The 27,508-nt window shown below is 39.0% G+C and overlaps 1 protein-coding gene across 1 annotated transcript in view; it reads right to left on the bottom strand.

Annotated features, from left to right (window-relative positions):
* Window positions 1-3,748: 3,748 nt before the first annotated feature.
* The window catches only part of SPINK1 (serine peptidase inhibitor, Kazal type 1), a 78,256-nt gene continuing 54,496 nt past the window's right edge, over window positions 3,749-27,508 (bottom strand). Inside the window, exons 2-5 of the mRNA XM_012658238.1 lie at window positions 10,348-10,586; window positions 8,746-8,777; window positions 6,939-7,042; window positions 3,749-3,794 (exon numbers count right to left, since the gene is read on the bottom strand). Of these exons, the coding sequence (XP_012513692.1) occupies window positions 3,749-3,794; window positions 6,939-7,042; window positions 8,746-8,777; window positions 10,348-10,402 (237 nt within the window). The 5' untranslated portion in view covers window positions 10,403-10,586. The remainder of the gene's footprint in view (window positions 3,795-6,938; window positions 7,043-8,745; window positions 8,778-10,347; window positions 10,587-27,508) is intronic.

The following is a 27,508-nucleotide window of genomic DNA, read 5'->3' as shown; positions in this document are numbered from 1 at the left end:
GTATGAAATGTCAATTTTACAGCAGTTACTGCACAATTTATAGAGCATAAATGAAGAAGTCTTTTGACCTTTTTTGTGATTGGCTGGCATCTGTTTGTTTTTAAGGCAACAGAGCTGTGTACACTGATTTGTCTGTAGAAAATCAGAATGATTTAAATTTTCGTTACATGGCTATGTGCAGTTGGCCTTGGGGTATCTAAACCATGACCTCCATTTGATTTATTTACTTATTTTTAACACATCTAAAAACCATATAACCACAAACAGCATCTGACCCACGTAAGAGGCTTTTCACCTGATCTCCAACCAGCCTATATTGTTTGTTTTTGTTATTTTTTGGCTTTTTAGTAACTTTTGATTTGTTTAAAAACAAAAGTCTATATTGTTCCTTTCTTTTTTGCAAACATCATTTTACTATCTACATATTCCATATTTTTAGCTGAAATTTTGCTACCATTTAAACAATGAAAGAAAACAAAGGAAGTTGTTGGCAGTGCTAGAGCTTGGAAAAATAAGAGCTTTGTACAGTTTTATGAAATTGCCTCCTTTATTATGCAAATAAATTTTATTTCTGCACGCTTGGAATAACCTAAGGTTTTTAAGGGATAAACTTGGTCAGAGAAATGGAAATAAAGGGTCAATATTTTTCATGTTCTTATTTCTCAGGAGGCTTAGTGTAATTTATTTTTAAAAAATGTTTCATCTCATACAAATTTACTTCTCCAATGGGACAAAAATTTTTTGGCTATACTGTTCTCTTCAGATAGCTTCGTATTTCAAATACTCTGAAATCAATAAAGGAAACTACACAAATGTATTGACCCTATGACTGTGCCCTCTTGGAACTTGCCTGTGGTTCTGTGGTCTTGCATTTGATGACAATTATAGTCTTTTCTTTATCCAGGAATGGGGACCTAATAATGTGAGCTGGGTTTTGTTAGGTTTGTTTCAGGTGGGAACCCAAAAATTATCCTAAAGCCTGTGAAACAAAAGCCGCAGGAGTCTGGAGAGTCCAAGGTTATAAATCTAACTTCAACCACAGGCCGGTTGCGGCCCGGTTGGCTTTCTTTTCCCCTTTGTTAGGGCCGAGGTTCCCCTTTCCCTTTTTTTTGCGGTTTTTCTTCTTTCCCCCTTGGAAAACCCTTTTTTGAACCCCAGGTTTTTTCCTTTTTTGGGGTTGGCGGTTTTTTCGCCTCCACCCATCTGCACCCAGATGCTCAAAATAAAAATTAAATAGCATTTTGCTACACACGAGGCTTCGTGTCTCTCTCTCAGCTCTGGCCCTAACAGGTTTATTACCCTCTTCCCTCCTGGGACTACAAAACCCTTCTCAGTCCAGAAAATTTATTCTCAGTCACTACTCTTGAATTTCTACTTTGGAGGTGTGGTTTATAATTCTGGAATTTTTTACAGTTAAAAGCACAGAGACTTTAGTCCAATCTTGTACCCAGTTGAGAAATGCCTTCCACAAATCCGTGACAATTCGATAAGGCAATTTGAATTGTTACATAAAGAAGTAAAGTCCCTATCATAGAAATGTGTATGTACCAGGAGATGATTAATTGCCTTTTTAGTGATCTCAAAGGGTTACAAGACAATAATAAAAATAATAATAGCTAATACTTCTTGAACACTTACTATACGGCAGGCATTGAGCTAATTGTTCTACGAAGGCATCATTATCATTAACTCCATATTAGAGATGAGGAGACTGAGACTTTGAGAATCCCGTGACTTCTCCCAGGACACAGGGATTGATAGCAGTGGGACCAGATTCAAGCCCAGGCTCACTAAATCAGAGCCTCTGATCTTCAACATTACAGTGTACATTTTCTTACTGAGCCAAAATTAGTATCTCTTTAATCTTTACCCAATTAGTCTAAACTCTGCCCTTTAGGGGCAACCAGAACATGTTCATTCCTCTTCCCCATTCATTTATGTAACAAAAAGAATATTAATTGAGCACCTCCTATGTGTTCAGAGCCGGTAATACAGCACTGAACAAAGGAAAAAATTTCTGCTTTCATGGTGTTCACATTCTCATCCTTTAAATTGTTTCAAAAGACCCACTTAGTTCTAAGGGTTTCCCTTTTCTCGGCCCCAACTTTCCTACTTCTTTTAACTACTCATCATAGGGCAAAATTTCCAATTCTTATCAACACTGGTAGTTACCCTTCTTTAAATACATTCCGGTTTGTAAATCATCTCTTTTAAAACATAAGCATCATCCATGAACATAGCAATCCACATGTTTTCTGATGGCTCAGAGAGAAAGCAGAACTATTAAAGGCAGACAATCTGGGTTTATGTCTTGCCTCTGCTTATAATCGCCAAGCATCTTCTCTCCAGACTTGTAGAATGGTCCAATTAGACATGACAATTTGTAACATTCAGTGATTTAAATTCCATTTACCATGGAAAATTCCTTAATATTAGAGGTGCCCTTCAAGTGTCCTCTAGCATCCCAGACAGGTGCTGGAAGCCATCTTGCATCCATAACTCCTGTCTGCACCGTGTTTGCTGAGAGCTGTTAGCTTCTGGCTCAGCCCGGTCGCTTGGCAGCCTACAGCATCCTCTAGTGGTCAGATCGAAACCTCAAAATATGGACATTTTGAATATCATAAGAAATTAACCTAAACTTTATAGAGTGTCAGGCAACTGTGTTTTCCAAGTGTGGAATAGTCCTGATTGGTTATTTCTAGTTCAACGGGTGATCTATTCCCTGCTATAAATCAGAAAATCTGATGTTTCTCAGGCTCTGCTCGCCTAATACCTGCCTCTCCATTCTCGGATAGTTAGTTCTTCCCGAGCTCAGAAATTCAAGCTGCTTTTCCTTCTCTTTTTTAAGCACTTGTAGACACTTTTTTTTAATTTGGGGGCACTTCTTTATTTCTGTCTTATTCCTGTCCCTGGGTATAAATGCATAGACCTTTTTAATAGGAGGATGTTATCTGAAGTTCCTATAGAAGAAATAGGTGAAGAGTAATCTATGTCAGGTGATAGTGGTTTACAGGAAGAAGCACTGGACTTGAAGGCCCGAATCAAAGTCCTGAGTTAAAAGCCTGAATGAAAAGTCCTGAATTAAAGTCTTGAACTTAAAAAGTCCCAAATTAAAAGCCTAACTCTGCCACTTTGTTTGCTGGTGATATTAGTCAGGTGATTTCATTTTTGTAAGTTTACTCACAAGTCAGGGATAGTCTTTCAGAGAAGATCATGTCTAACCTACAGTCTACCTTCTGAGATATATGGAAAATCAGAAGATCTGAACTCTTTTCCACCAGACAGGCAGCTCTATGCCCATGTGCCTAGACCTGTGCCAAGTATAATAGATGCTCAACTAAATCCCAAGGAAGCCTAATTTCAATCAGCTAAAGGTGATGGGTAACATGTTTCTGGGCTGAGAATTTTCCAATTATTCCTTAAAATGGTAGTCCAGTTCTCTTCAGGATTGCAAGTGTTCATGATCAACTGTGTCCTGTCACTTAATATCTGCAAGACAGAGGCCTGAGAATGTGAGAAAGGCGGAAAGGAAAAAGTATTGTGAGGGAAACTGTCTGAAATGACAGGATTTCTGTATTTTGTAAAACTTGGTCCAGTCTGAGTCTTGCCCAGGTCCCCTGTCCCTGATCCAATCAAACATACCTTTGAAGAAAAGCATTTAAGAACAAGAAGTATTCAGATGCATTTATTCAACAATCAGGCCAGCCAGGCATGGTGGCGACCTTGGGGGATTTCAGAACCTTGGTTCTTAGCAAGCTCCTTCTTTTTGAATGAGGACAGGAGACCGGCGCTCCCTGTGGTAGAGATTGGAAAAAAAAAATCCGCTTAAACTTTACTGACAAAAAAGTGACTGTAGCAGAAAAAGAGCTTCATTTAAAATAGAAAGGTTTGAGATTTATTTCCATTTCTCTTTCTTTCTTTCATTTATTTACCTATTCATTCATTCACCAAATATTTGTTGATTACTATCACATACATTAAGAATACAACAGAAAGAAAAGATGTCTGTCCTTACAGAATTTACGGATCTGGTCGGGTGTTACAGTGTTACAGTTACTGAAATTAATTTTTAATCCATCATTGCTTCTTTTGTTTCTGATGCCACTGCCCTCGCCACCGGCTTTCCAGCTGGTGCTGGGCTATTATTGCAGGGCCTTCTAAATGACTGAACTTTCCTCTTAGAACCTTGAGGATTCGTATCTGTGAGGTCTTGTAAAAGTAAATCGTATCTTTACCCCTTATGGCTCCTGCCAGTTCTACGCATCCTTCCCTCCAGATTAAAACCTCTCTACTTGCCCCCACGTGACCTTTACCAAACAGTTTTTTCTTCTCTAAGCTAAAAAGCTCTAAACCTTATAATTATTCCTTAGAAGACTGTTTCCGGATCTCTCATTTTTCTAACCATCCTTTCCTTGAATATACTGGCTTACAAAAATTCTTCTGTTTCCCTATCACAGGTAGATGTCTGACTTTCATATATTTTTATGCATGCATTTATCTGGATTTTGTTGACGTTTCATTTTAAGAGTTTTTAATGCTTTCTTGTCCCATAGTCATTAATTATGCTCATAATACTGATTTCCAAATCAGTTAACATACATAGGCCAAGCATCTAAACAGAGTAAATGATATCGATTTTCTATAGCTGTGCTGTTCACTATCCACATATAGCTCCTTAAATTTAAATTAGCTAAAGTTAAGGAATATTAAATATTCAATTTCTCATCGTACTAGCCACATTTAAGTGCTAGTGGCTGGTGGTTTTGTATTGGGCAACACAGACATAGAACATTGCTGTCACTACGGAAAGTTCTATTGGACAGTGCTCGTCTATAGACAGGAATTTTCCAGTATAGATTCCCTAAGAAGAAACAGAAGAAATAGAAAAAGTCTTCACTGAATATATCTTCCAAGCACATAATGACCAAAGAGACTACCATATGTAAACCCTTGCTTGGTGTTATCTACTTGTCTCAAAACCCAACGTCCGGAGTCCAGGCCTGGCTCTAGTTACTATGTAGTGGATTTGTTTGGGACCTTCAGTGGGCGACAGAAAGGCAATATAGTACATTAAGAGATAAGTTATATTTGAGAAAGCCCCATTTTGTCTCTAGACCTAAGTTTTATTATCTGAGAAATAAAAGAAGAGAGGTTATGTTTTCTGGCATACGACTGTTCCTCTCATACCCACATAGTTTTGAAAGACTATTAATAGAAAGAACAAGCAGGGACTGGTAGATTTTAAAGGCTAGGGGAATAGGGTGTCCCAGCTTTCTGCTCATATTTTCCTAATATTTCACTATCAATTATATATTGGGCCTTTTGTTCTTGGCACTGGGAAATTTCGCAAGTTTCAAGGCTGTTCTCTTGTTTTCTCTTCCCCTTGGGTGGAAATATGATGTATGCTCTTAAAGTCAACAACATAGTTCATGAGAAAATGAACAAGTGTAACAAGCGGTTACGAATTTCTTTACAAGTCTCAATTGTGGAAACAGATTCACCACAAAGCAGAACACCAAATATTTCGCATATAAAACTTTAGGATATTAGACCTCTTGCCCTGGGGACCTATTTCCACAATACTTGCTGAACGCTGAGAATTTTCTGAAATTGTTTAAAACAGCCCAAGAAGAGGGTTTGTGTTATAGGTGAGGGAATTTATTCAGTGGAATAATGGAAATGTATGCAGTCCTTTGAGCCTGAGTCAAAGACATATCAAGTCAATCCCAGAAGAACTGAGGTCACTTCTGGAATCTCTTCGATTAGTTTTCCTCATTCCACACCTTTATTTCACCTGAATGCTCTTTCAACGCCGTCAGCATTCAGAGCCGAACTGACATGGCATTCTTTTCATGAATCCGTTCTTGACCCTTTTTTGACGAGAAGAAGTCTGTATCTCTGTTCACTCTGCGGCATTTTACTTACACCTCATTTTCTGGCATTTGCCCTAAGTTATGTGAAGCCATCATGTATGGGCTCATGACCCATTTTCTCTTAGTCACAAGCACAGTGAAAGCAGGAGAGATGACCATAATGCTTGGCATACGTTAGTGTTCAGCTGCTGAGTGAGAGGGAAAATGTGTGGCAAACCTATTTCTCTGTAGGACCTAAATCTGCTTATGGACACTTCAGAAAATGAAGCTTTACTGAGGCTGGCTCTCATATCCACAAATAAAAAATGTTACAAAAATACATTTCTGCTCACTCAATCTATACAGTTTATATTTGTATATTTGAAGGCTTTAGAAAACAAAATTATTGCTATCACCAAGAATTATTTTTTTAAAGTTAAAGATATTCTGTGTATATGAGCTTTTTAAAAAGATCCAAGCTATCAGGCCGGGCGCAGTGGCTCACACCTGTAATCTTAGCACTCCGGGAGGCCGAGGCGGGAGGATCATTTGAGCTTAGGAGTTCGAGACCAGCCTGAGCAAGAGCGAGACCCCGTTTCTACTAAAAAATAGAAAGAAATGATCTGGACAACTAAAAATATATATATAGAAAAAATTAGCCGGGCATGGTGGCACATGCCTGTAGTCCCAGCTACTAGGGAGGCTGAGGCAGAAGGATCGCTTGAGTCCAGGAGTTTGAGGTTGCTGTGAGCTAGGCTGACGCCATGGCACTCACTCTAGCCCAGGCAACAAAGCGAGACTCTGTCTCAAAAAAAAAAAATTAAAAAAATCCAAGCTATCTAGGGTTTTGCTGTAAGAAATATAGTGTTTTATCATATAAGTGATTTCTAAACATCAGATGATCATACCAGACATGTAAAAAGGAGGAAAAAAGAGAACTATTTTTGGAAAAAGTAGATATTTTGTTTTTCTTGTGGTAAGATTCATGTTATTGGTATAGTGATTGGGGATTCAGAGGGATAGATATATAAAAATTTAAAGACAACTAACTTAAAATATATTTTAAAAATTCAAGTTTGTACTCACTTATTATCATGACATAGAGTACATTCATTGGGATAAGTATGTCCATCACTTCCACAGACAGGATCATAAATCTTGTGGCATCCAACAAAATCTACACAAACAGGCTAAAAATGAAATGAAACAATAATTTCCCATCATTTTCCATTCTTTCTTTGAGTTTGTAACAAAATCTCCCAAATAGTTTTAATTTCTCTGGGGCATGACTGGGATTGAGAGAATGATATTGCATGTTCTAAGAAAAAGAACCCAAGATCTGGAGTCAGAAAACCTGGTTTTAAGTAATGCCTCTGCTATTTCCAAGCCATATGATATCGGTAAGCCCTTTGGTTTCCCTGAAACTCAGTCACTTCATCTGCAAAATGGGAATAATATTATTTTCCCACCTATCTCATAGTGCTGTTATGAGGTTTACCTAAGATGAGTGGGATAGTGTTCAAGTTTACAATTACTGCAGGTGCTGGCTCCGCTCAGGTTGGCCACACCTTGGGGCATGTTTCCTTCTTGCCCACTGCAGAGCACACACACTGGTCTTCTCTTAGGCATTTAAAGGTACTAGGTGTCTTCCATTCTTGGAGTCTTCACACTTTATTCTAGTAAGAGTTAATAATAATCAAATGACTGCTCTAGGCCAGACCCTGTTCTAAATGCTCTTTATATATTATTCTATTTAAACCTCACAACTATCCTGTGAACTTATTATTATACTCTTCGTCAGGTGAAGACAATAAGACACAAAGTGATGAAATTACCCAAGGCCACACGGCTAAATAATTCCTGGATCCAGAATTCAAACTCAGTCATTCCAGTTCCTGAGTTTTAGCTCTTAACCCCTTCATTCTATATGTCTCACCACCAGTTATGTTTTGCTAACGCACATTTATTATCCTTTATGGCTCAAAATAACTCTCCCTTACTTAGGGGCACCCTCCCTCATTTCTAGGGTAAGTCTCTAATGGCACCAGAACAACTTGTCAGTTGTTAGTTGTTGGAGTCTTCACACTTGTTAGTTGTTCTTTCTCCTCCTCCTCCTCCTCCTCCTTCTAACAAGGTCTCACTCTTGCCCAGGTTGGAGTTCAGTGGCCTCATCATAGCTCAGTGCAAACTCAAAGTCCTGGGCTCGATGATCCTTCCTCCTTGGCTTCCCCAAGGGTTAGGATTAGAAGTATGAGCCACTGTGCCTGGCCTCTAGAATTTCTTCATAACACTTATCACAAATGTAATAACTTACTCACTCATGAACTTTTGTTTTATCAGCTGCCTCCCACTAGATATAAATGTGATAAGAAAAGGAACACTTCTTCCTTTGGACTCCAAATTTACTGAAATTACCTTTTAAACAAAGGAAAACATGAAAAAGTTAGATTTAGAATGTTTTTCTAAGGGAGAGACTAACTTATTATTTTCTGTTGTTCTTTATAAATTAGAGCTGCACCTTGGTGATTGGGAGAACTGCATGCCAACATGATCAAATTGGCTCTAAGGAGAAAGGGCTACTTGGAGTGGACTTGAGAGGGCTTCCACCTAAAACACTTGTCCTATAGCTAGCACTAGTATATATAAAAAATCCCTCGCAGCAAGCATTGTACGACTGCGTAGAACTTGCCTATGCATCAGTGAATTTTTCCTTCAGTATAAGCGCATGGGGGAGAACTGCTGTTACTATTTGTATTTCATAGGTTAAGCACCTCCAGCATTCATACTCCTCATCTTGACTTCAGGCTTAGCTGAAAGGTGACAGATAGACTGTTCTTTAGTTGGATGAAACAGTTCCGGCCTGAGAAATAAGAAATTTCAAAATTCTCTTTACCTTTCTTCCTTCGACGTTAGGTCTACAGTTGCCTAGAAGACAAATCAGACATGTTAAGTGGGTCCTAAGTGAGAGAAGCCAGATCTATTCTGATTCAGAACTCTCTGCTTTCATTGAAGACTATGACTTCTCTGCTGGCCTCTTCCACTCCCCAACCCTTCTGATATCTATCCTTTTTCAAGGATGTAGGTCTGGTTTCCATCTACTCCTTGCCTGTTGAAACCTTGAAAAAATTAAGTAAAAATTTGATTATGACCAAAGTAACTCAGTTTGGTATTTCAGAAAAGTTGATCCATTTCCTTGAAAATAGAAATTATGTTCTTACTGCTTGAAATGTATCAGGCACTGAGCAACTATCTTTTGAATGTTCGCTTACATTCTCACAACAATTAGTTCCTCACCTTTGATTTCACAATGAGTGAGGTATAAGTATATCTCTATTGGTTTACAGATGCAGGTATGGAGAATTTATATAACTTAGCTGTGAAACAGTTATCATTTCACTAGCAGTAACCAGGTCTTCTGATGCAAAATTAACTTTTGCAATTACATTTAAGTCCCCTTTTGTAAGTAATGTTAAGAAATGGAGCTCTTTTTGCCAACTCATCATCACTTCCCAAGGAGCTAGTTCCCACAGTTGCATATGCGGACTGTAGGTCCAACTTATATTTTATGAATTTACAGATAGTCAAAATAGCCATTCTACATCCTCCAGAATATAGCAGGTCTTGCTGACATCATGTAGGGGATAGTAACTGTGAATGAGTTCACTGAAGGGAAAGGGAACTAATCTGATAGCACCCATAGGAGAAAAGGTTGGTGAGACTTAATGTTAATATCAACAGTCACTAAGGTGATCTAGCTAGGGAGGTAGTTCTTAGCTCACTACGTAGTGAAAAGGGACCACTGTTTGTATCAATATTTAGCAAGTACAACCAACAATATTCTTCCTCTTCTTAACAAAGTGCTGATTTGGCTCCCAGGAGGATTCTTTGCCAGATCAGAGATGGAGTTGAAAATGTTAATCATTTCCAATGATAGAAAGGAAACTGATCTTAATTCTGTGGGGTCAGAATTGTCTGTCAACATTGTCAAGATGTAGTTTGATAAATGTAAACCATCTATTCAAGCAAAATATTTCCCTTCAAAACATTCTGCAGGTCAAAAACAAGTTTTTTAATCGGTCAAACTATGCCTTTTATACTGAGTAACCAGAAGCCATTGTTATCTATTTTATGCCATTCCATGAGAATCTAAAATTTGTAAATTCTCCTTAGACATTTACAGAATGAGAAGGATATTTATGGTTGAAGTATTTCCACCATTTTTTTCTCTACCATCTCCCTGACAAAGGTTTCCTATCACTAGAGGAAAACCATTTTATCTCTGAACAGTTATCACTAGTAGAATTGTTTTCCTTATTTTATGTTAAAAACTCCTCTTCCTATGGTTCTCATCCATTGATTTTATTTCATCTCATGGAGACCAAAAGATCTGTCTATGACTAGACTGTGTCCAAAATTCAGAAGGTAACGTGCTCAGCAAAGCAACAGGTCGAACAGGTTTTTACTTAACATTTGAAAAATATACAAAGTTACCTACCCGATGAGCTCAACAGGGCCAAGACAGTGAGAAGAAAGATGCTTGTTATCTTCATGGCTGAAGTTCTGTATCCAGAGGTCAGTCGAAAACTGCACTGAACTTACCACCTCTATTCAGAACCCTGGGGCTAGAAGGGTCATATAAACAGATGGCCACGAGGCCCCACCTACTGGGCTCCATCACAGGTCTCCTTGGTTATTGATTAACTGTGTCATAGTTGGGCCTCCAGGTTAGGGGACGCGGTGTAAGAAAGGTGAGAGGAGCCAGGTGGGTCTGACATACGCAAGGCCAAGATTCTGTCCAGAAAATAGTTCTCTGGTGTTTGGTTGGTTTGATTCCTAACTCCCTCAGTGGTTATAGGAAGGCTCTTTCCTCCTCGAGTCCCAGTTTTCTCATCTGTAAGATCAACTCAAAGATAGCTTCTACTCTGTAGTTCTGCAAAGCTGGGCAGGTATGGATAGCAGAAAGACCCTCTCCATTCTTTCTTTATTCTGCTCTTTCCTTCTTATTTCTCTTTTCTCTGTTTTTCTGTCATTCACAAAGCCTAAAGTAGCTGATGGAGGGGCAGGTTAGAGAGAAGGAGGGCTCAGAGCCTTAATGTGTGTATTCTGGAGCTATAGGGTGCTTGCTGGAGTGACTTAGTAGCTGTGTGTTCTTAGAAAGTTGGTTTACTTGTGCTGTGCCTTGATTTATTTACCTGAAAATTGAAATAATAATAGTACCTAACTGAAACGATTGACCTTTAACTTGAAAATATGTATTGAGTGTCTACTGCATGCTGTCAGGAGATAATTCTCTATTCTCTCCTGTGTTTTTGCATGTTTTGTGAATAGAGGTACTGATTACCCTTGTTTCAGACTCTCTTTTCAAGGGTCTTTGTGTAAAAAATGCCCTTGGAAAATAAAATAATGTCTCCCTCTGGAGCAAAAGGCAGGTTTGTCTAGTATAGAAAAGATAATATCTTCTTCCAGTGTAAGGTCAGGTGAGTTTACTGATCTTTTAAAAAGATGTAGGAGTTCTAAAACTTTGGCGTCCTGTTCCTGTGACATGCTGTACTTTCTGTGCAGGTATCACTTGGCGCTCTTCGTATAGTCCTCTGGAAACTGGGGCTTGGGAAACAGAATAAATGCTGACACTCTGGCTATTGCTATGGAATAATTAAGTCCCTGGTCTCGGACCCAAGAGTCTGTGTCTTCTGCCAGCATCCATTGTACTGTGGCAGGCTGACTTGCAGGGTAAAATCTCAGACTCTTCCCAGGTCTTAACAAGAGCTGTAATAATCTCTTGGGACAGATCAGTGAATAAAGTTTCCAAAGTCTCTGTTTTCATGGAGCTTCCATTGCATTTTAGTTGAGGCAGTCAGACTATAAAAAATAATAAAGGATATAAAATACATCAGATCCTGAATATCGTGGAGAAAAGAATAGAGAGGATAAGGGATGCTGGAGGATTTGGGAGATATTTATTATAGAGTGGTGGGAGGAGGTCTTGCTGATCAGGTGACATTCAAACGGAGACATGAAAAAAGTGAGAAACTGAACCACACGGATATCCCGGAACATGATTTCCAGACGGAGAGACGAGCAGGGGCAAAGGCCTTGAGGCAGAAGCTGGCTTGACGTGTTTGAGAAACATCCAGGAGGACAGTGTGGCTGGCGCAAAGGACAGAGAGAAAAAGGAGAGATGAGATAAACAAAGCAGGGAGAGCCTAGAGTATGACGTGCCATGTAGGCCACAGTGGGGACTTTGGTTTTTAGCAAAGGGAAAAGCTTTGCAGATGTCAAGTGCTTTCTTGACATCTTCATTTGGATATCCTATAGGCGCCTCAAATCCAATACATCATATTCTGCTATTTTGATCATTCACCACAAACATTTTTCTCTTTATTCTCCCCACTGCTTCTTTTCTTTCTAGTGAATTGCTCAAGCCAAAACCCCAGTGTCCTCCCCGTTGCTTCTCCTTCCCCTTTTCACACACCATCTTCCTCACTTAATTTGTTACCAAGTTCTCTTCTTGGGTCTGTGTCCAAACTAACCTCAATTCTAGACACTTCTTACCACCTTCCACTTTCATGTCTAAGATGAGACCACCATTTCCCCCTGGGATTCTGCAATTTCCTTTAGATGGTTTCCCAACGTGTATTGTTGTTTTTTCCTCAACGCTGCTGCCCATAGAACAATCAGGGGATCTTTACAGAGTGCAGATGTGATCATGTCTCTCTTCAGTTTCTCATTGCTCAAAATCCTCAGGAAGGGTAGGCCCTGAAAAATTTGACTCCTCTCTACCTCTTTTGCTTTACTATTGTTCATCAGTTTGCAATTTGACAAACATTTTACCACAGTAATATTCTGTGGACCTCAAACAGTTTTTTTTTTTTCCTTCAAATCACTACAATACTAAGATATAATCTAGTTAGAAACTGGCCCTAAAATTGTGATGGGAAATGGTCCTTTGGAAACAGCGAGTTGAAGAGGGTAAACAAAACTGGTGGAGAGACATCCTGGCTCTAATTACACACCTGCCATTTCACCTGTTACATGACTCTGGATAGATCAGTTTTCTCAACTGCAAAATTGCATATCATAATGTATGCATCTGGTGTGAGAATAAACCTAGAAATTGGAAATAAATATTGTGTAAAAATATTATCCCCCTTTTCCCCCGGAATTATAATTGCTAGTTAGTAATGATATCATCCTCCATCTATAGATTGGAACAAAAGATGCTATATTGAAGCTATATATGATCAGTGTCTTGACAGAATAAATATTGTTTGCCCCGGGGGGATGGGAAGTGCATGGCCTGGTGCAGCCCTGCTACTGTGCTAGACTATTAGTCATACTGAATATGTTTACATGCCTAGCTTTGTGTAACTCTCTCCCTTCTTTACCTCTCTGGGTACATATTTATACACGTATGTCTTTGGGAACTAAAGCAAACACATTCTGACCTACACCCTTCTGGTTCAAGGACTAATTATTCACATGAATAAAGAACGATGACAAAACTTAAAAGAATAGCTCTAATGGGTGTTGATAATACTTGCTGGAATGGGGATGTTTGTTGGCCACCTGTTGATTTTCACATCCCATGCCCAGAGTTTGACTAGCAAGAAAAATGACAGAAACTAGAGATAGAAAGCCTATTATGTTCAGCCTGACATTTGAAACCCTCTTTGACAGAGGTGTGTCTTATTTTTCATTATTCAAGGAACTTCATGGCTTTTCTTAAATAGCTTTTTCCTTTTATTCTATAGCTTACGCTCCAACTAGCTCACGTGGTTTTGATTGTAACACATCCTGTGCAGCTTGGCTAAAATATCTGTGGTGCTTGATTCAGTTAGTAACGATCTTCCCATTTTTTGTCTCTCATGGCAGTTTGTAAAGCTATTACTTAATAATAATTATATTAATTACATCATCCTCATCATTGTTGCTATAACCACTACTTCTAAAATTCTGCAAAATTTTCTATTTGTCAGTCACTATGGTATTTTATTTGTATCATTTTAATTACCACAGGATTATTATTTCTATTTTATAAGTAAAGAAACTCAGGTACAGATTTCAGTTTTCTTGTTCCCAGTCACAGAGATCTTACATGTAATTGAACTTAATGACACTGTTAGAGCATTGGCTTTAATTTCAGGAGGTCAGGATTGCTAATTTAATACTGTCACTGAAAACTCTGATGTTTTGCAAGGTCTATTCATACTGCTGGCTTCAGTTTCCTCAGATATAAATATTATAAGTATCTTCTTCTACTGAGTGGCTTACATTTTCACCCTCTTAATGATATCTTTTAAAGAACAAAGGTTTTTAATTTTAATTGAGTCTAATCTAAGAATCTTTTCCTTTATTCTTAGTGTTTTTATGTACCCTGTTAAAAGAAAATTTTGCCTGCCCTAGGATCATGAAGATAGTCTATATAATTCTAGAAGACCTACAATCCATTGTAATTAATACTTGTGGCTGATGTATTATAAATGGTTGTCCAAGTTCAATTTTTTTCAGTGTGGATTTGTGGATAGTCAACCCAATTTCAGTGATTGAAAAAATCATTTACTCCCATTGCAACACAGAGTCACTCTTGTCAGAAACCATCTGTCTGCATAATTGTGGGTAAGTTTCTGAACCCTATTCCTTGTTGTCCATCCTTGCTCAGATACTACTGGGCTTTTTATCCAATATGCTTTTCTCTCTATAAAACACCTGCTTGCCCCTCCCATCACTCATTCTCCCCACACAAATGCACCACCTTTGTTTACTGTTATGCACATTAGATGGCAGCCTGCTCTTCCATGATGTCTTTTCTTTGCTGTTGCCTAATGTTTCTTGACTTTGAAGAGGCCCATAGAGGATGCAGAAAATCCACCCTGACAGTGATCTGTCAAGCCACTTCGGTGTCATTGAAACAGAGTCTTTGGTACCACTAAGACTCTAACTGGAGTTGAAATGTTCTTCCCTTAGTTAGGCTTGCTTTCTGATGGTCAAAGCATGTTGAAAGTGGCAGAGATGAGCACATCACTGCATAGGAGTCAGTGAGGGACTGAGCTTAGATGCTTCTCATCATTCTAATCAACGGGCTGTTTTAGCATCATCATCATCATCATCTTCATGAAAGTCCCATAGTTGGCCTTAGAGGATATGAATATTGTGTTTCAGTCCATCAACTACTTCTCATTTGATGTTGTTTCCAGTTTCTCTTCCTCAGAATGGTTCCATTTTGTCTTTGTGCTTGTTAAAGGGGGCAGCCTAGAATGTCGTTCAAGGATAGTATGACCAGCGCAGTGGCCTGTAGGACCCTCACTCTCCCTCTTTCACCCTAGGCACTAAAACCTTAATGATGGTGTCTAAAATTCCATTAATTACCTTCTAACTCTTTTACTTTTACTTCCCTTACCATATGAATGTTACCTACATGTTTTGTTTTTCTTCTCCTCATGAGATGAGAAGTTTCTTTTTTCAGTTCTGTCCTTTTGCTAACCCTCAGGGTATCAGTTCATCTGGGGTGAACCACATGGGGAAGCACCTCCACCTCACCAATTCTTTAGCACTGGGAAATTTTATAACTGATGTATCTTCTTATCCAACAAATACTCATCTAGACTTGCTATGTGTTAGGGGTTGATGGAAGAAATATATAAACTTCATTTAAAGTGAGTTAGAAGATGAAAAAATATGAGCGGACAAAGAGAACAACCTCTATTGCACTAAGTTTTGGTCTAAAGTGGGAAATGGGGGTGTCACTAGAAGTGGACATGGGGTTGAAAAGGGTTTAAGATGGGAAATAACATACTTCAAATATAGATTTTTGAAGACAGCTATCAGGCCCATTCTAAATATGTCTTTCTACAGGCTTAAAATTCTTAGTTCCTGTGATCAATTACAGAGTAGAAAGAAAATAATGCTATAAACCCTCTATAGAGCCTTGTAGTATTCAACATATAAAAGGCAAGAGATAAGGATTTACAGTTGGGTTAATAAAGGAAGAAAAGAGCTTGAGCCAATCATATTTTTAAACAAAAAACTGCTTAGAAAGATCAAAAGAAACTATAGAACTCAAGAGGGAAATTTCTTCCATTACTGGAAATCCTATAGCATATTTACAAATAACAGTTTTTAAAGAAGCACTTCTCAGTATCATATGAATTTGGTTTTGCCTGCTTTGGCCGCCCCCATGGATACATAGTTAAAATAATGATACTCTGCTAGGCAGGAAGGGTTCCTCCCTCATCCATGCAAACTCTGCACTGATGCGTGTCTCTATCATAGAACATTGAACTGGGAATTCTATTTTCTCATTTTTCTTACTTGTCTCCTTTACTAGACTAAACTTCTGGATGTCAGAAGACTAAACTTCTGGATGTCTTTTTATCTCCAGAGTCAAATACATTGTTTGGTCTAGTGGCACCTGATAAAATGGAGAAAATCCACTAACTCTAAGCATTTGTGGGTGTAGTAGACTTTAATAAGATTGCGAAGAAATGGTGGAGGGAATTGCATCACACTCCAGACAACAAAATAGTTTTAAAACATATCAGCCTTTATAGCTACTCTTACCTGGAAGTCTTTCTTGGTTATTTCCTGCCAAGCAGTAGCCAAACTCACAAATGTTTCGTTATTCCTTCATTTTTTTGCTCAGGAACAAAATAACCACTTCCTTTCTTTGTCTTAGAGCAGAACCAGATGGAGGTACCACATCAAACATGTTCTTTTCAGGATATTTTCCCAACCAAGATAGTTATTTCCCTAAGATAAATTCTGGTGCCATCTGTTAAGATAATAACATTTCCAGCTGTTACATAATGATTGAAATCCCAGACTTTGGAGAACCATAGACCTTAGTTCAAATCTCTTCCTCTGTGACTTTGAGCTAGACTTCACATTTATGACCCTCAGTTTTCCCAGTCTTTCCTCCAAACTCCCTGGGGCCAGATGAGTTTTGGCATTCAGATTTTTAAAAAAAAATTAGAAAGTATATATAATACCGTACAGAAAGCCCAGTGTTGTCTGGGGCAGCACCCGCTAATCAATACACCAGTGATTCTTCAGCAAAACATATCATACTCAGAAAATAGATATCCTTAAATCATCTCTTGACAGATCTTGTTATCAAAGGAGTTGTAAAATAAAACAAAACAAAAACTTCTGGTTTTCAGATCTCTTTGGGGTTTGAAATTATGAATTAGGGACTGTGGACCTACTTCATGGAGTCGTCATAAGGAATAAAGAGGAAAAGGCATATAAAGATCATAGGTAAAACCATGGCACTAAAGGCTTAATAAATGGTCACTTCTTTTAAATACTATTGCTGCCATATGTTGGCTTATGTTCAACTTGGGACCAACTGCTTGCCCTTTCTCTTTCCTTATATTGCTATAAGCTTTCTTTATTGTATATTTAATTTATAGGAAACTTCTGAAACTACTCTTATATTAACTTTTTTTAAGGGGTGAGCCATCGGTGTCAGAGAGCACCTGTGTTGGACCCAGAACAGTTGCGAACACCTCCCTTCGAGCTTTCCCCACTGGGAGACCTCTGAGTCTCACTTTCCTGCAGCTTTGTTCTTCTCCCAGCCTGGTGCTGATCTCCGCCAGCAATGATTAACTGAATGTGCAAACAGGGGAGAAGGAAGCATTCCAGCTGAGAAATATAAGTGTTTACTGGAAGAAAAGAAAATGTGTTTTGTAATGTAGGGAAACCAAAGAAGAATTCTATAGCTAAAGGTAGTAGCATATGTCTGGCGGGGGGAAATCAATTAATGAGTAACCACATTTCAAATAAGGAAATATAGGATAGGGGGGCAACCACCACACCAAGAGGGAGAGTATGTGAAGAAAATGAAAATAATTAGAGTAGATTCTGCCTTCTGGTCCTATCACTCTTAACCAAGCTTCTTATATTTTATTAATGAATTCATTCTTGCCAAATCATATAATCTTTTCTTAGTCTTTCCCTCATTTCTATACCTATGGTATATGGCTCCAAACTCTACTTGGTTTCATTCTACTGTGGAGCATTTCCACTGGATGCCCTGATATAATTTCAAATACACTTTATAAAACAAATCTGATTACCTTTCCTGTAATCCTTCTTTCCCAAACTTCTCCAGGTTTCTTGAAAGCATTACCACTATTTCAAACCTTAGGTATAGTGTCATCTTTGGTCCTTGCTTGTCTATGGCTCTTGACCTAATTAGTCTCAAATTTTCTAATTTCTTTTTTATCTACATCCTTTTTTCTATTCCTCTTCCATCGTTGTGCTCTATGCCTGGAGTATTCCTCCATGTTCTTTCCAATGGTCTCCCCTATATGCTATAGGCTGTGCATCTAATTGTCCTATAAAGGCAGAGAACCTGGGTTAGTGACTTGGTCTGCCACTCACCAAAATTGTGATCTCTGCTCCCCTCTTTCCCTCACCAGCCTCCTTTGTCCCCTAATATAGTCACTGAGTCATGTTAAACCTACTTCCAAAATCTTAACTCTATTCCCTATCATTTGCTGACACTTCCTTAATTCAGACCATTATCAACTTGTTGAAACAATTGCGTAACTGTTCTTACTACATCCTGCTATTTTAAAAAATAAATGCTTTATTTTAGGATAGTTTTAAATTTACAGAAAAATTGAGAAGACAGTACAGAGAGTGAATGTATATCCCTAACCCAGTTTTCCCTATTGTTAACATTTTATTTTACCTGGGTACATTTTTCTAAACTAAGAAACCAACACTGGCATATTATCATCAAACTCCATACTTCATCAGAATCTGACTAGTTTCTCCACTAATGTCCTTTTCCTGTCCCAGGATCTCATCAGGATACTACATTATATTTAGTTGTCATGTTTCCTTAGTCTCCTCTGATCCATGACAGTTTCTCACTTTTTCCTTATTTTTCATGACCTGGATAAGTTTTGAGGAGTATTCAGGTATTTTTTGAATGTCCCTCAATTTTATTTTTTTTAACGTTTTTCTCGTGGTTACACTGGAGTTATGGATTTTAGGGAAGAGCATCACAGATATCAGATACCTTTCTCACCACATATCATAGACACATGCCATTAACATGACTTGTCACTGGTGATGTTAAACTTTGTCATCTGGTCCAGGTGGTGCTTCTCAACTATAAAGTTATCTTTGACCTTCTTTGCCTCCTCTAATATTTTCCAGCAAGTCAGTAAGTGTGTCCCACATGGAGAAACAGGAGAGTTAAGCTCCATCTCATTGAGGACAGAGTATGTCCATAAAGTATTTCAAATTCCTCTATAAGAAAGGTTTTTCTCTTTTCCCTGATTGATTTATTCTTGTATTCAACAGTTGATTTATATCAGTATAAATGCTGAGATAAATAAGTTCAAAGTCTCAATGACATTTATTTTATATTTTGGTTATAATTCAGTACTACACTATCTACCTTGATGTCAGATTGTTCCAGCTTTGGTCACTCCATTGGTAGAGCTTTCAGACTGGCCCTGTCATCTTCTTTTATTCTTCTGTTTTTTGAGCAGTTCCTTACTTTTGGGCACTTCGAGATGCTCAGATCATATATATGTATACACACACATATGCATATTTTAGAAAACATTTTAAAATTTTCATTATATATATATGTTAGGTGGAAAACATGATGTTTTTGGATATATAATTATATGATGACTACAGTCAAGCCAATTAGCACATCCATCATCTCAAGTAGTTACCTTTGTTTTTTATGGTAAGAGCTCTTAAAATCTACTCTCTTAGCAAATTTCCAGTACATAATACAGTGTTATCAACTATAGTCCTCATGTTGTGCATTAGACCTCTAGACTTATTCATCCTGCATATTGCAACTTTGTACCCTTTGCCCTCCCTGTTCTCAGAATGATCATGTAACTTTCTGAATTAAAATTTTTCATTGAATTATTTTTGCAATTATAATAAAAAAACACTCATTAACATGGCATAATAGATCCTTTGTGATTTGTCCCTTGTTTATGAATCCATTCATCCGCATCTCAGTTTGGATTTCACTTCTTTTGGGAAGGCTTCTTTTACCAACTGCCCCCCTACCCACAAACATGGGTTTAGAAATCTTTTTATGTGTTTCCACAGTGCTCTGACCACGTGGTAATAGGCTCTGAATAAACTGTGTTGAATGAATATTATTGTGATCTTCACCATGACAACTGATCACGGTGTCCTCATTTGAAAAATGAATGTGGTGGCTTCTTATAGATTGATAGTTTGGATGCAATGAAGTAAATTTTTGAAAATGGTATGTGAATTTTTATCAATTCACAAATATAAATTATGCTAGAAAACAGGGGTGAGGAATTAAACCAGTTTCATTAGTTTGAATCAACCCCTCCTCCAATGCAGAACCTAAGATAAGCAGTTTACTTGGCAGGAAGCAGGAGTAGGGAATTGGAAGCATAAAACAAAAATGGAGAAAAAGGGGTGCATTACTGGCTTAATTATGCTGTGGGCAATTTGTGCTCCTGTTACACAGGGAAACTGGCTTACCAGCTTCGTCGACTGTTGTGAAAAGTGGACTTGGCATTCAGAGTGTGATAGGAGTAGACAGGAACAATGAAGTCCTCAAACTTATGTGAAGCCTTTCATATGACCACATCATCTGACTATCTGACTATGGAGAGAATGTGAAAGAGAATGAGATGAGGCCTTTCCCCAGGTTTTGTTGCCCAGATGAAATGCATGCAGTCAGAGAGTACGGAGGAAAACCAAATCCTAGAAGGATTTTAGGGTTTGAGGGTCTTGCTAGAATGCCATGCTAAAAATTTGTGCTTTACTTTAAATGTAAAGGAGGCATAATGAAGGCATTTAAGCAGGAGAGTTACCTGATCAGAGTTGTATTTTCGGAATATTGTTCTGGTCGTGGTTTGAATGGATTACAATTGGGAAGCACCATAGACAGATGAGAAATAATTTGATAATACCTGTTGGAAGTCTGAACTGGAGAAATGTCATAGAAATAGAAAGCAAAAGAGGGATAGAAGAAGTATGTCAAAAGGATACCCTAGAAAGATATGGTTACCAATTGAATCTGGATACTAGACATAGGAGAGAATCTCAAAGACTTGTACTTTGGTGATTGACCTCCTCAGAGAAATGAGTTGTCAAAGGAGAAACTGGCTTGGGGGAAGATGGATACATTCCAGCGTTTACATGTTTACATTAATCAGACCCTAACTGGAACAGTCTGCATGCCAAACCTCAAGAGAAAAAGCTCTGCGTTAGAGCATGTTCAGAGGAGTGCACGTAGGAGGAAGAGGAATGACATTGTGCTAAGTGAATAATAGTTGGAAAAAAACCTGAGCCAATTTGGCCTGTCAAAAAGGCTTAGTGTAGTGTAAGAGTCAAGAGGTTAGGGATTATGCCATCCTCTTTCCTGTTCTACCCCTACACTCAGTGCCAAGCACAGCTTCTGGTATAGAGTGTGTAGTAAGTAAACATTTATTCTTGAATGAATAGAATAAATACATAAATAATTTAAAACATACAAGAATGACATGAAGGGATAGATTTTAAGGGATATTGCATAACAAGGGAGAACATTTTCTTTTGTGTCTTCAGGGAGTAGAAGCAGGGGTGAATGTCATAAGAAGAAAGATATTAGTTAAATGTTAAAAGTACCTGTCAACAGTCAGAACTGTCCAAATATGGAATGGGCTGCCCAGAGGTATTTGGAATAGCAAAGACACTCCATAGGCTCTACCATGAAAAGATATTTTTTGGAGTTGCATATTTGTGCACAAATTTATATTCCCCTAATAAATTTAAAGCCGCTTTAGGGCTGCGATTTTGTGTTGTGTTTCTTTATGGCTGCCATAAAAGCTAGCATAGTACTCATCACAAAATATTTAATAAATGCTTGTTTTTATTAAGTGAATAGTTTTCTGAATCAATGAGGAAGCAAGGATTATGTTCACCATTGTTAAGAGTGGGCAAATTCTGCTTTAGGGAAAATTCTGCAGTGTGTAGGATTTGTAATATTTATCTTTTTTAGAAATAGTGAGAAAGACTTTCTCATTCCCAACCAGAGTGTCCACCCAGTAAGCTGCATTTGTTTGAGAATCCTCAGTTCTGAGCTTTGGAAACTCTTGGGCACTTTGTGAGAAAGAGTAGAGCTGGGAGAAAACAGAGTTGCTTTAAAAGATGGTGAGCTTGTGTTTCACAGGAGACAGCCAACAGATGAGCTGATCCCAAAAGAAATCTCTTCCCAGCACCAACTTGAAGCCCTCCTATTGAATGACGTTTTCCCTTGAGTAGGTCCCTGTTTTTTTAAAGCCAGAAACCTCGATTCAACACATTTTCACTGCTATCCTGTTTAGCTAGAAAATGAGAAGCCCCAGACTGTCAAGGACACAAGAGAATGGGTCACTGCCTTCAGGTACATGATGAGCTATCATAAAGAAAAGAGAATGGGCTTGTTCCACGTGTCTCCAGAGGCCTGAATAATTTTTAAATACACTTTTCCTTGGTTCACTCATTCACTTTTTGAGCACCTACTATGTGCTTGGCAATCTTCAGGGTATTGGCAAAAAGAAGCTGCAGACCCTGTATTCCAGGGACCTCAGGTCCACGGAAAGGCAGGCAGGCACACACGTGTCTATAGTATGATGGGCTAAGCTATGAAGAAAGTGTGGTCAAGGGTGCTAGAAGCACAAAGGAAAGCATGTTGTTGACTCTTTTAGGACACTGCTTTTACTATTCCATAGCAGAATATCAACTCTTACCCTAGGAAGAAACATTAGAGATTTATATAGTTTACCTGTAATAAATTGAACATCACCATTGCCAGAGGGATCACTATGTTGCAAGGTAAATGTCATCTTTGATTACATTTAATTGTTTAAATTAGCCTTCCTTATTAAAGCCCTCATGGATTGTATAACTTCTGACTGTTTGTCCTGGCTCTGGTTCTTAGCCCTTTGCTTCAAGTCCATTACCACTCTCCCCTCTGCATTCCAGAAGTTGCATATCCACGTACTGGACAGTGAGTCACCGTAGGTAAAGGCTCTGATCTCAGCCCCTGGCACAGTGCTTGCCCAAAGCACAGTTAAGCAAAGCAGCAATTTATTTCCACGGTTCACTGCACTGGCTTTAACTGACGACTCTTTTGCAGAAGATATTTATTATTAAGCATTTATTTGTCACCATAAACTTTATTTCCTCAAATTCATTGAAAAACGTGTGGCCTCATTATTGTATATAATAATTTTTGTCTTTGACCCTTGTTGGGAAAAAAATATATAAAATGCACTAATCTTTGTTCCTATTTACCATAGGAGCTTCCTGGTCTCTTTCTTTGAGGATGAAACACTGGGTTATTGTTCAGGGCTGGGATGAGGGTAAGGTGAGTGAGATCAAGTTGCTCAAATGCAGGTTCGAATCCTGTCTTTATTTAAAATGTTGTACATTGTTCATCATGGCTTTTGTTGCACTAATTCTGATTGTATTGAAGTATCATTTTTTTCTTGATTGCTGAGTTTTTTGGTGCCCCGTTTACATTTTGTACCTGAGGCAGGTGTCTTGCCGTTGTTATGATTACCAAATACCATTATTTTATTAAACAGTTGTTTGGGTGTCCCTGGTACAAATTTGACTGAATATAAGATGTCACTGGCACTTGGTCTTTTGATGACATTTCCCTGGGAGCTTCCTGGGACAGTGAAGCTGGAATTCCTTTTGCCTTCCTCGTCTCTTTGCTTGTACCTTCCTAGCTGCCCATCCTTCCAGACCTGGCTGAAGTTCCCACCTCCCTGAAGACCTTCTCAGGCTTTGTCCGCATTTCCCGTCCTCCCGCCCGTGGGCCACTTATCCCAATTCTCATCCCAGCACTCATGGTTGTTTTGGCAGGACCGTGACTGTGCTCCACCTCCCACTTCTATTTCTTCAGAATTCAGTTCTCTCTCTGCAACTTTGAATTATAGATTTTCAAACTGTTTTCTTAGCAACAAATCAACTCTGAATTGTAATATAAACTGAGAGCAACTGTTATGACTAGTTAATTCGTTTGATTTGGCCCAGGAACTATTCTACTTAGTCTCTGAAAACACTTATTTCAAATCACTATCCTTTTAGATTTTATTGATGCTGGCATAAGCTCTAACCTTGAGATTATTGTTTACCTGAGTATATCATTCCTGACAGGGCAGGCTCGCTTTGACCTGGAAACATCTTCTATCTTGCCTCCTGCCTGTCTACTAAGGAATTAGATCCTCATTGTAGTATTTAATCTATTTCCTCCCATCTCGTTCTTTCCTCTGTATGGATTTAACAAAAGCAGAAATGACAAGCTGAACTACGATCTCTCAAATAGGAGATTTATAACTTATAACCCCAAGGGAATTTGTGACATCGTATATATCACAGGTATTAAGGATGGAAGGGCTCCCATTTGCTTAGGCCTTGGAAGATCAGGAGTTCATTAAACCCCCTCTGGTACCCTCCCTTAACCTGTTATTAATATTTGACATATCAGCGTTCTGGTGAACAGCAAAAAAATGATCAGAGCCTGGTACCCTGATCCTATATGGATCTATATAAATCCTTGTACTGGTGACCCACAGTTTTTCTATTCTGATCAGCTTTTTGGTTTCTAATGGAAAACTATTACTATGTATTTATTTTTGGGTTAGAACAAGAATGGGAGATGATTCGGTTTCCACTTGCTGTGAGGTGGAAGTGGCGGTGACTCCACCTACAGGGTGTACTGCAGGCATCTGGGTGGCAGCCCCCTTCACAGTATCCATCAGTGTCCCAAGTGAGCCTGGGCGGTGGGGAGTTAAAACTGTCAAGGAACTTGGAGTTTAAATGGAAAATGTATCTTTGCTACTTATCTTTTACCAAATATCTCCTCAGTATCTCTGGGCTTAGTACCAGAACCCTTTCCAGGATGCAAAGACTTGTTTCTACTTGGGCAAAAGGAAGGGTATCTTTACTATTATGTTTATAAAGATTGTTGAAAATGTGTGTATGTGTGTGCACAAGCACGTACGTTGAGGTTTTGAAACTTGCCCAAGGACTCCTACAACTAGAGATTCTTTAATAAGTTTGATTTTGCTTCTAATTGACACATAATAATTGTACATATTAATGGGGCACAGTATATGTTTTGATACATGTATAGATTTATGTAATAATCAAATGAGGGTAATTAGCATATCCATCACCTCAAACACATGCCATTTCTTTGTGGTCAGAATATTCAAAGTCCTCTCTTCTAGCTGTTTTAAATATTCAATACATTATTGTTGGTGGTAGTCACAGCGCTTTGCAACAGAACTTATTTCTCCTATCTAATTGTAACTTTGTACACATTGATAGAGGTTCTTTTAAATGTGGGGAAGGACTGAGGTCTCTTGATAATTTTTTTTCCCTCTTTCCATTTATTTATTCCACATTCACCCAGCACATAGTATATAACATACACACAAGCAGAGTGTTAGGCCCATCTTCTCAAGGTCCTTGGTTCAGAGACTCCGTATGGCCATCTAGTCATCAAAAGGACCTGATGACATTGAGCTTTCCCTTGAAGTTTTAAAATCAAGCTAGCTTATCTCCGCCAGATTTTACCTTTGCTTATGTCCAAACTTGACCTCGTATAGGTAAAATGTGAGCAGTCTCCTGCCAGTGCTCCGGACTCTAACATTGCTGCAGGTCCTGATCCTGCTTTAGGATCAGCTCTGTCCCTAACTTTCTATCTTTTCTGTGTTTGAATGTTGGTGAACTGTTCAGGATGTCTTCCTTTTTATAATGAGACCCTTTTTGTTTCTTGCCTCTGCCTCCCAGGTACTTCAGGTTCTGTTCCTAAAACATGGCCTGGGGCCCATTTAAAAATTGTTACCTATTCTCTTAAATTCTGTTGGTTCTTGGATTCCTGTAGACTTGTTGAGGAAGATGGAATGAGTTGTGATGAAATGGAGTAGGAAATTGGGTCACATCATAAAGGACTCATTTGGGAACTGGGGTTCAGGCTTCTGTCTGGCTCTTAGCTGAGGGCTAGTTCTAAGGCAGCTGGCAGGGAGTGAAGCAGGCGCTCCTGAAAATCGTGCCCGATGAAGACATAAGGAACTGGGTTGAGGCAGCTGTTGATAAAGGCCATAGAGGAGGCCAGAGGGCCTATGAGCTTGGCCGCCTCGTCCAGGTACTCTCTGTCTTCCCGGGAGGATCCGAAGTCCAGCCACAGGGAAACTTGCAAGGGCAACCAGCAGAGGAAGAAGTTAATCACCACCGTCACAAGGACCCGGAAGGGTTGGCTGGACCTGGCCAGCTGCCTTTCTCTTAACCTCAAGGCTACAAGGATGTAGCAGCTGGTGATGACAGTCACGGGGAGAATGAAGCCAAAGACAAAGTGGCTGGTGACCAGTGTTTGGTATCGTGGAATGATGATCTCTTTCCACAGCCAATAACTTCCTTGAGTTTCATTCCACAGATCATACTTGTTGTAGCAATAGGTGACACCTTCCAGCACGACTGTTTCCTTGAAGAATGAGTAGGGAATAGAGAAAGAGATTGCCAAAAGCCAGGCTTCCGAGGCAGCCATAGCTGCCTTAGCTGGCGTGCGGTGGTTCCGGGACCAGATTGGCCAGAGGATCCCAACACAGCGGTCCATGGAGATGAGGGTCAGAAGGAAGACACTGGCCAGAAAGTTAAGGAGAGACACAGAGCTGTTGAGCTTACAGAACAGGCGGCCAAAGGGCCAGTGGTAGTGCAGGGCCACCATGACCAGCTGGAGAGGCAGCGAGAGGATGACGATGACGTCAGCCACAGCCAGATGGAGATACCACACCCTGTTCACAGTGCGGGCCATGTGGAAGCCGGCTACCCAAATGACAAGGCCATTGCCAGCCAAGCCTAGGAAGAAAGTCACTGTGTAGACTATCATGGAAAAGATATTAAGAGCAGATTTGACCCTCTCCAAAGAGTCATAATAGTCTGGCACAGACGTGGGATTCTCCGTGGTCAGTAGTGACAGCAGGGACATAGTCTCCATGCTATTGTGAAAATAGACAAGGTTTAGTTAGACTCAAACTTCCACAACTACATACACTGCTTGAATTCTTATCTCTTCCCTTCTTGTGGAAACTGCAGACAGCTTTCCTGTCCCTGCTGCAGGACTCACTGTTCCCCATTGTGGCATTCCTCCTTCCCCATCTCTCCTGCTCTTCCTCCTCCTCTTCTTTGTTTCCATATCATATTCTTAACTATAATTTTGAGCACTTATTCTGTGCCAGCCACCATGCTACCTACTTTCCATACATTGCATATCATGAATTAAGCACCTACTATGTGTCTAGTACTCTGCTTCTATACTACACATAACTTATTCCTCATAACAAATCTATGATGTAGAAAGGAATTATTACAGATGAGGAAACTAAGGTTCAGAGAGGCTAATAAATTACTGAAAGTCAAATATCCCATAGTAAAAAAGTAGAAGTGAGTTTTGAGCTTAGTTCTGCTTAATTAAAAATTCATATACTTGGCCCGATCTTTGGTTTTCACTGTATATTTCTCTCTCATTGGCCTGAAGGGGGCTCATATTTATATCCTCAATTTAGTTTATGAAAGGGCTTTCCTGTGCTTCACACTATTTAGTAAGTCCCACAATGCCATGTTAGCTAGGCAAGACATGTTTTATAATTGAGCTC

Source organism: Propithecus coquereli, unplaced genomic scaffold, assembly GCF_000956105.1.
Source record: "Propithecus coquereli isolate 6110/MARCELLA unplaced genomic scaffold, Pcoq_1.0 Scaffold58, whole genome shotgun sequence".
In the NCBI taxonomy this organism is placed as follows: Eukaryota; Metazoa; Chordata; class Mammalia; order Primates; family Indriidae; genus Propithecus; species Propithecus coquereli.
This window is presented reverse-complemented; position numbering and strand designations above follow the sequence as displayed.